We start from the raw sequence: 8,916 nt of genomic DNA on the forward strand, positions 1-8,916 counted from the left end.
GGACGACAATAAGCTATGCACAAACACGATAAAATAATATGAGGCTCGAGGACGAGTGTATAATATATACTTAATAGGTACTTACTTACTTCCGCAAATTATGGGCGGGCCACGATAGTGATCACACAAATCCACTGCAGCATATGTAAAGTTGAAAGTATTGTTGGGGACACCATCATCAGCTGGGGTTGTTGCGCGCGCGCGGTCCCTCATTTGTATTACTCATATTTACACCACACACTTACCTACCTTTTTATCACCAATCACGCTATCACAATCACGTATAGTGCCAGCGTGTCTACACCATCGTCCGATTTTGTTAGTGTTAAATATCAACAGCCGCAGGCCGCAGGTGTGCAGGGAAGATTGGCGACCGGGAAAAGGAAGCCTCAGATGCTTTGTTGCTGCACGACTCCCGCTCGCCATGATGAGCATACAGGAAAAGCTGCGCCAGCTCGACGCCTATCCCAAGACCTTAGAGGACTTCCGGGTCAAGACATACGGGGGTGCCATTGGTAAGTTCTCTCGTTTAACCTCAAACGCCAACTGCCTAGCTATCGTTTTCTTTTATTTAGGTACATCATGTTATATATAATAGGTATACATGTGCCGCGTGCGAGCTTTCATATTGTAAACATTGACGCTGTCGAAGTTTGCACGCATCTAGACATCAATTTAACTAATCATTTTGTATTTTCAACCATATTTTTGCAAACTCGAATAGCTTTTACAATTCACGATTGGTTTTACTCCTTTAGTGTTGAGGCTTTTTGCCACGTGTCTATATCGAAATTAATAAATAATCAATTTCCAGTGACTATTTTGAGCTCAATTATTATGGTCCTACTTTTTATTTCGGAAGTTAGTGATTACTTGACTCCTGATTTGAAAGAAGAATTGTTTGTTGATACATCCAGAGGTTCTACATTAAAAATCAATCTGGACATTGTAATTCCATCTGTAGCATGTGACTGTGAGTACTTTATGGGTGATTTTAATGCAAATTCTTCATAAAATTTATAAAAAAAATTAAATACAATACACTTTTCATTTATTTCTTTCTCTAGTACTGTCATTAGATGCCATGGACACAACTGGAGAACAGCACTTACACATAGAACATAATATTTATAAGAGAAGGTTGGATCCTACTGGCAAACCCATAGAAGAACCAAAAAAAACAGGTAACGATTGCACGCGAAGAAATTAATCTAATTTTTCTTGTGATCTTGTTGATTTTTTTTTTTTTTTTTTGTTATACCAGGTATTGCTGATACCAAAAGAACAACTGAAAAGGTATTAATCAATAAATAAAAAACAATTATTTTTTTAGTCACTAGATGAAATGGTTTAATTAACAAGTGACATGATTAGCCTGTAGATAATACAACAGCAGTACAGTGTGGGGACTGTTATGGAGCAGCAAATGAAGCATTAGGTATAAAGTAAGTAGAGAAAATATTTTTTATGGTGCAGTAAGTATTAATAAAAAAATAAAACATTTTTAGGTGTTGTAATTCGTGTGATGATGTTAAAGAGGCTTATAGAAAAAGAAAGTGGGCAATCGAAGATCCTTCCCGATTTGTACAGTGCAAAAACGATAAGTCAGTGGAAAAAATAAAGAATGCATTTACAGAGGGGTGTCAAATATATGGATATATGGAAGTTAATAGGGTTGGAGGAAGTTTTCATATAGCACCGGGCGAAAGCTTTTCTATAAATCACTTGCATGGTGAGGAATAAATGGAAATAAATTAAATTCATTTAAGAAAAATATAGAGAAATCAGAAAATTTACCAAATATTATTCTAGTGCACGATGTACAACCATTTTCATCTTCTCAGTTCAACTTAACACACAAAATCAGGCATTTGAGTTTTGGAACAAACATACTTGGAATAACAAATCCCATTGACAATTCTTCATTTTATGCTTTAGAAGGTAAGTCAATCTTTCTTTACTTAAAATTATTTTATTTGAAAAAACAAGAATATATTTTGGAATTATACAATGCTAGACAGTCTATTAAAGTTATATACAGTTTAATTTATGCTAGCAACGAATGCCGGTTCCAATTGCCATAAACGTTCCAAAAGTCCCTCCTCCTTGAAGCATTACCTTGCCAACGCTGTTTACTAACTCTCGACCCCGTAATCCATACCTAGCATATTATTAATCATTATTCATAATTCAAAATAAAAATCAGTACAATTAAATAATAATGTATGATAATATTGAAAAAGAAAAAAAGCGTACACAATTGAAGAACGCTTAGTACATGCACATGTTGTACGTGTGTGATAAGAAAAAAAAAGTTGATGTAATCGTTCAGCCAACACGAATATATATTATGTTAATCACTATAATTTATTACGTATCGGCGTCATCAGTTTTGACGAATATAGATATAGATATAGATACAGTGCGAGCATGTACATTTTACATGATCCCATTTTGTATAAATAGTGTACCTTAGTGACGTGAATCCACCGAAAAGTGCACCAGATGCCATTCCCACGCAGAAACCGATCGTGAAACCCGTTTTCATTCTATCAAAGCACGTTGGTCCCTGCTGCTGATAATAACCACCGGGAACTGGCATTGTTACCTAAAAATATTGTTGCGATGTAAATAAACACAGTGCAAATACTCAATGCCCCCAAAGCTGAACGTCGATTGCCGTACTGGTGTTTTTTTTATTTAAATGATTCAACACTGAATAATTAGTCGATTAATCAGCCCGTTATCACTTTTATTTATACGTCTGAAACGAAGAGGCCGCCATATTGCGAGAAAGCAAAATAGCGCCACACAGCGGCCTGTGCGTATGTGTGCGTCTAGTGGCATAGTGTGTGCGTGCACTGTGCATGGTGCATCATATGATGATATGATTGATATGATGAAAAATAATAACTGCGCGCGCAGCTATACGCCAATAACGCAGCGTGGTAAATTTTAACTTTTAACCCTTAAGTATTGAATACATTCGTATTTTCATTTCAGGCGCGATGATGATTCACTACTACATCAAGATAGTTCCTACAACGTACGTGAGATTGGATGGATCTATGCTTCAAACTAATCAGTTCTCAATTACGAAACATTCTCGAAGTGTTTCCCTGTTTTCCGGAGACGAGGGTATGCCAGGGATCTTTTTCAGCTACGAGCTTAGCCCGCTAATGGTGAAATACACACAAACCATAAAATCAATTGGACACTTACTGACCAACACTTGTGCTATTATTGGTGGTACCTTTACTGTAGCCAGTATTTTCGATGCTTTTCTGTATCATTCTATTAGGGCGATACAAAAGAAAATCGAATTAGGAAAGTTTAGTTAAGGTAAACTACTAGTCAAAACAAAAATACGCTCAAAGAATTGCGACGTTTTGAGCAGTCACTTTTTTTTTTTTTTTTTCTACTCTACATGTTGTTCTTATACATCTATCCTTGTAATGTGCTATAAAAAAATTATAGTTATGATTTTTTGTAAACTTTTTCATTGTGTACATAAGTGAATCTCTTCTGAAACTGTTGGTTTCAATCTTACATTTAAATAATTTTCACTAAGACATAAATACCATCGTCTTTCTGAAAGTGTTTTTTAATTTGTCTGAAAAATGTTTGTACAAAAATCACGTGAATTCTCTGTATTGAAAGATCATAATATTTTTAGCAAAGTTTAACCCCTTAACTATAAATATTGTAAATTGCATTCTCAACAATATATTTTTAAATGAATTTAAAAAATTGTAATAAATTTATTTATAAACATTAACATCTATGTATTAACGAGTTTTCAAAAACAAATTATATGTATCGATGGATGTTTTTGCTACATCCTTGCAAAACTCCACATCTGAACCACAAGCTACGGATGTTGGAGAAATGTAATTTGGTTTCTTTGGATCATACTGAACTTTATTTAACTCGACGAGAAATTCATGACGATTTTTCAGACGACTCTTGCGACAAGTTAAAGCATCCGTTTGCGATATAATTGCCAAGTGAGACAAATTCATGGTGTTATGAAGATAGTCAAATGTCTCAACGATTTTTTTCCGATCTGAAAAAAAATTTTAATCATTAATTTTAACTAGTGTGAATTAAAAAAAAAGTTAATGTTTTTAGTATATCTTACTGTTCATCCATAAACGTGGTTTTGATAGCAATAAAACTTTCGTTTCTAGTGGTTTGAAGCCCATTTCTTCTCTGACAGCAAACGTATTTTCATGAATTCGTTTGAAATGGTAAGTGATAAGTTTTGGTTGTTTAGTTGCCAAAAATCGCACCTCATTGGCAGTAAGTTTGAATTCATTTTGAAAGTGACCAAGCCTTTCATCCACGTGCTTGGTTGCCCATGTGAGCCATGTTGGATTTTTTGTAACGATCCTTGCTATACTGTCTACCGTGAAATCGTGAGCCCTTAAATACCGTATTCTAGTTTTCAAGTCATCCAAATCTTCCTTCAAAACCATTGGATTTTCGGTAATTACATCACCAAGGCAATCTGAAGGAACACCGCAATCATGAAGAAACTGAATATAAACAGGCAACTCTTTTTCGAGATCCATAGTTAGAAGAGCTCTCATATGATGTTCATTTTCTTCAACTTTATACAATGCAACTCCAAGCTTTACATACTCTTGAATGAGTCTGGACTTATTGGCATAAGAAGCAAAATTAAATGATGGGCCTAGCCCTGGACCAAAATCTGAAATATCTTCGTCACACTTTTGCAGTGGTCCTAATGGCTGTGTGTTTACCAGTTCCTTAATGTATTTTGATACATTAAATTCATCCAAAGACAAATCATACTCTATGGCTCCCTCAGGCGACCGTATAACTTTTTGACGTAAGTTTGTTTCAGTCTCATTGGTAGGATCAACATTAGGGTATTCTTCCAATTTTGGATCAAAATGATAGACTGGATGATCTTTTATACAACTAATACTTTTATCCACAACATTTGTGAGCTTTTCTGTGTCACAGTGATTCACATCTTTTGGTTTAGTTTCTTCTGTATCTTTATCAAATAATAACTCTTTTGAATATGCCGGATTATCTCTCAATGTATAATTAATCTTATTATTATTACTCTGTGGCTTCTTGGATGATTTAACAAAATCCGGTGGTTCTTCTTTTTGTTCAAAATTATCAACATCTACCAAGTCCACATATAAATCTTCCGATTGTTCACCTGTGGTCATAAAGTTTGTATGCTCTGAACATGGTTTTGATTTATTTTTAAAATACTTATTATCATTTCTTCTGAGATAAGAATTATTATTGCTTACACTTTTTGCACCTTTATTCCTAAGATTGTAATTTTCATTTTGAAAATTTTCAGTACTAGAATTTTTACTGTATGAATAACTATCAAGAATTTTAGTGTTAGCATTCTCGTTGTTTGAATATTTAGTGTTCAACTGTTTGGAAGTGTTCTTTTTATTGTTAGTATATTTAGTGTTCCACTTTTGTGAGGTATATTTCTCGTTTTTAACATACTTAGGGCTTGATTCTTTATTACTAAAATTTTCACTTTGTAAATCATTATTAATGTAAGTGTCGTTAACATCTGTGAGATTTTTAAAAAACTTGTGAGGTGCAGGGGATTTGAATATTATGTCATCTGAACAAAATCTCAATCCAATATTATTTGTGCTGCAAGATGAAATTTGCGTGAATCGTATCAGAGCTTTGTAACGTAGAAAATTCATTTTCTCGAATTATAAACTGGTTATCGAAAAACAAAAACAATTCACGAGTCTTCTAACCTCTGCCTTTTTACATTTTAAGTAATGCCAAGTAATTAACAGATAATAGAAACACTGAACCACTTGTTCACATAACTTTTTCACTGGATACGACAACTTGACTAAAGTTGAGCCTTAATATCAAAATACCGTAATGTCACGCAACCATGTGCACATGGGCACTTACTTATTTCACATACCCATTATCAGTTGGTAAATATCTATCAACACATAATACGATGGGGGTAAGTACAGGACCATCGAACGTAAGTCGTACTTACAGGTTTTACTTAAAGGACCGACCGATTAAGTATGGAATACTAATTATTGTTCAATCCGGAATTCGTGTAATCCGTGTAATATTCAACTAAGTACGTTTTACTACCTACATAATATATACTCATACTAGTCATAGTAGTCATACTAGTATACCTACTGACGAGACGAGCAGATATTTGAAACAACGCCACCTGCAGGGGAAAAGTTATTAACAAGAATACACAGCATCTGATAGATAATGATAGATTACAAGTGTTTATTTTTACAATAATAAAACATTTAACAACTAAAATAAGTTTTTTCAGTCCCAAGTAGCATGTTAATAGAAAATAATAGTTTTTTTTATAATTTCATGAAAAAAAAGTAAATTTCTAGTATGAAATGGACACAATGTATGAGTGAGCATTATGTATATTACTTTTTAATGTGCTGATTTAAAAGTACTTCAACAAATAAATTAATATTCGAGAAAAATCGCAATACTCACTAATGAAATACAACCATGAAAGGAGAAAAAAAAATTTTTTTTATCAAGGTACGGAGAAAAAAAAATTGTTTTAAATAGATATTTTTCGGCTTGAAAGTATACTCAACACACAAAAAAATTACGTCAGTTGTTAAATTATTCATTACTGTTAAAATACGTTTGCGCGGGTAAGTAACCGGAAAGGGCGTTTGTGTTTTGCTGTCGGAGAGCCTACTCTCGCAGCTTCTAAAATTCATCACCTAATGCAAATTTACATTTGCCGTGTCAGCTTCGTTCCGATCCCGCAATTACCTTTCTGCTTTTGGCTTTCGCCGTGCCGTAAATAAACTTTTACCCTCTTAGAAAGTATATGCATATTATGTAAGTAACTGTACGAGGTGGCAGGGATACGTGTTATTTGGTGATGGGATGGTGGTGGGTACCTATATATATTATACACACATATATATATATAGACTTACATGCGTACAATAGCAAAACTCGAGTGTCTTTAACCGGCAAATAAAATGGAACGGTAGCGCCGGAGAGTGGCCCCATTGAATGCGTAAGGAGCTAACAAATGCTCCGCGGGGAGTCCCTACATGCTTAATACTTATATAGCTTCACACACGTATAGCCTCGCTTCTTGTCCTTACGTGTATACATATATGTACACATATGCACCGTAATGCGTGAAAGTCCGTTTTCGTTTTCGTCACCGTCGTGTGTTTGTTACTGTGAGAAACGCCACGCTCGGATAGACGCGATTGATGCCTATCTCGTCCTCTTTATGTTTTCTCTCTGTTATTTTTTCTTCCTCCTTGCCTTTTTACCCACCTCCGTTTGGTATAGCTTTTTTTTTTTTTTTTTTTTTTTTTTTTTTTCTTGAGCGCACTCAAAGTGACTTATATTCATAATAGCTGCTTTTACGAGCTTGGCGCGTAATGTAAGTAACGATGAGCTGCGCCGCGGGATTTTCGATTTTTCTATTGTACCGGCGTTGATAAGGCCCCCTAAGCTCGATTTGATGACAACTATTGCTTCAAATCCTCGGGATCCGTGTGGTGGCTTAGGAATCCAATGAACCGGCTCAACAATAAACTCGAAATATGAGAAAAAAAAAAAAAAAAATGTGTATTGACGGAAAAGTCAAATGTGGAGTAACGTCCGAGATGAAAAAAGTCTGGAACAACACAAATTATTTATATCCTTTCCTCAGTCACTGCAAGCTTCGTTTGCTCGAAAGGACTGCACGAGCTGCCAACGTCATTATTGCAAATATGAATACAAGTCCAGTTTGAGGTGAAAACTTGCAAACCAGGCCCGTCATTGTACTTATTCAAGCTCCATAGATCACAAGCCCCACTCGAAGGGCCACATTGCATGACATTTGCATCTGCGATAATGCAAAACACACGATCGAGTATCGAACAGCACATAAAATATAACTGCACGCATCGGGACAGCAACAAATGATGATGAGAACGATTCCCTTCGTAAACATTGGGGAACAAACCAGGAGGGCACACCGAGGGGAAGGCGAGAATGTATAATACAGGTATCGGGGGGACATTAGAGCAGATATGGGGGGTGAGCGCGTGCCAAAATATTTAAGGGGCTGCTTCGAGCGTTAAATAATGGACACGCGCGACTTGACGCGCAGCATCATCTTTTCAGTGGTGGATATAAATTATGGGCGCATGTATACGCGTGTATATACAGTGACTTTAAACGAGGAGTACGGGCATTACAGGCGCGTTGTACTTATGTTGCCTCTTTTATTCCCCTTGTTTTTCTCGTTTTTGACCTGTGGTTGCTGCTTCCAAAATGCCGGTAATCCAAAAATACCAAAAATAATGGTGACAACGATGAAGCGTAAAAACCATCGAACCATACAGCATTGATAACACCTACTCGTAATAATTAAAATGTTATGTTGTAGAGAAAAAAAAAAAAAAAAAAAAAAAAAAAACTCTTTATTGACTGAAAAATACTCGAATAGCGCAGTATATATTATAAATATAGTGCTCGGCCCCGTTCGTGCTGCTTTAAATAACGTCGTCCAAATATTTGCTCAATGCTCGAGATGTTGAACAAACGGGCGAAATCCGATCGGCAATTTTTGCGAAATTACGCGGAAAATAAAAGCAGAAAGTCGTAAAAATCCTTGTCGCATACATTTCACAGCGGCAGTCGTAAAAGGCAGCTGTATGTGTATACGCGATGCGTTTCAAAGGCAAGAAGGAAAATTTTTCACAAACAGCGCGAATATCACAACAATCCGGTACTCGCCAACATAATGTACACTTAAATGACTTTCATAAAATTTGATGTGATTGAGCCAATAACGCCGAATAAACGAAATTCTGGCATACTGCACGCACACACATGTGGCTACACCGATGCATAAGTAAA

At 35.6% G+C, this 8,916-nt stretch overlaps 3 protein-coding genes across 3 annotated transcripts; 1 reads left to right on the forward strand and 2 right to left on the reverse strand.

Annotated features, from left to right (window-relative positions):
- Positions 1-150: 150 nt before the first annotated feature.
- Positions 151-3,741, forward strand: LOC106643000 (endoplasmic reticulum-Golgi intermediate compartment protein 3). The gene is made up of 8 exons (XM_014357950.3): positions 151-515; positions 815-973; positions 1,068-1,184; positions 1,265-1,296; positions 1,375-1,445; positions 1,509-1,732; positions 1,813-1,941; positions 3,004-3,741. The coding sequence occupies exons 1-8, from the start codon at positions 425-427 to the stop codon at positions 3,339-3,341; spliced, it is 1,161 nt and encodes a 386-aa protein (XP_014213436.2). The 5' UTR covers positions 151-424; the 3' UTR covers positions 3,342-3,741.
- LOC106643001 (reactive oxygen species modulator 1) lies at positions 1,820-2,835 on the reverse strand. The gene is made up of 3 exons (XM_014357951.3): positions 2,686-2,835; positions 2,472-2,608; positions 1,820-2,161 (listed from the first exon to the last, which is right to left on the reverse strand). The coding sequence occupies exons 2-3, from the start codon at positions 2,600-2,602 to the stop codon at positions 2,053-2,055; spliced, it is 240 nt and encodes a 79-aa protein (XP_014213437.1). The 5' UTR covers positions 2,603-2,608; positions 2,686-2,835; the 3' UTR covers positions 1,820-2,052.
- On the reverse strand, positions 3,604-6,144 carry mTerf3 (mitochondrial transcription termination factor 3). Its single transcript, XM_014357961.2, has 2 exons — positions 4,142-6,144; positions 3,604-4,066 (listed from the first exon to the last, which is right to left on the reverse strand). Exons 1-2 carry the CDS (start codon positions 5,718-5,720, stop codon positions 3,789-3,791), a joined length of 1,857 nt encoding a protein of 618 aa, XP_014213447.2. The 5' UTR covers positions 5,721-6,144; the 3' UTR covers positions 3,604-3,788.
- Between the last annotated feature and the right edge of the window lie 2,772 nt (positions 6,145-8,916).

Source organism: Copidosoma floridanum, unplaced genomic scaffold, assembly GCF_036245765.1.
Source record: "Copidosoma floridanum isolate Cflo_tuat_1 unplaced genomic scaffold, Cflo_Japanese_pri ptg000021l, whole genome shotgun sequence".
Lineage (NCBI taxonomy): Eukaryota > Metazoa > Arthropoda > Insecta > Hymenoptera > Encyrtidae > Copidosoma > Copidosoma floridanum.

Bases quoted from the DNA above. Each gene is read 5' to 3' on its own strand.
- LOC106643001 (XM_014357951.3), bottom strand. From the start codon at position 2,602: ATGCCAGTTCCCGGTGGTTATTATCAGCAGCAGGGACCAACGTGCTTT. The intron at 2,162-2,471 runs GTACACTATTTA...ATAATATGCTAG, and splicing joins GGTGGATTCACGTCACTAAG to GTATGGATTACGGGGTCGAG.
- LOC106643000 (XM_014357950.3), top strand. From the start codon at position 425: ATGATGAGCATACAGGAAAAGCTGCGCCAGCTCGACGCCTATCCCAAG. The intron at 974-1,067 runs GTGAGTACTTTA...TTCTTTCTCTAG, and splicing joins TCCATCTGTAGCATGTGACT to TACTGTCATTAGATGCCATG. The intron at 1,942-3,003 runs GTAAGTCAATCT...TTTTCATTTCAG, and splicing joins TTCATTTTATGCTTTAGAAG to GCGCGATGATGATTCACTAC.
- mTerf3 (XM_014357961.2), bottom strand. From the start codon at position 5,720: ATGAATTTTCTACGTTACAAAGCTCTGATACGATTCACGCAAATTTCA. The intron at 4,067-4,141 runs GTAAGATATACT...ATTTTTTTTCAG, and splicing joins ACCACGTTTATGGATGAACA to ATCGGAAAAAAATCGTTGAG.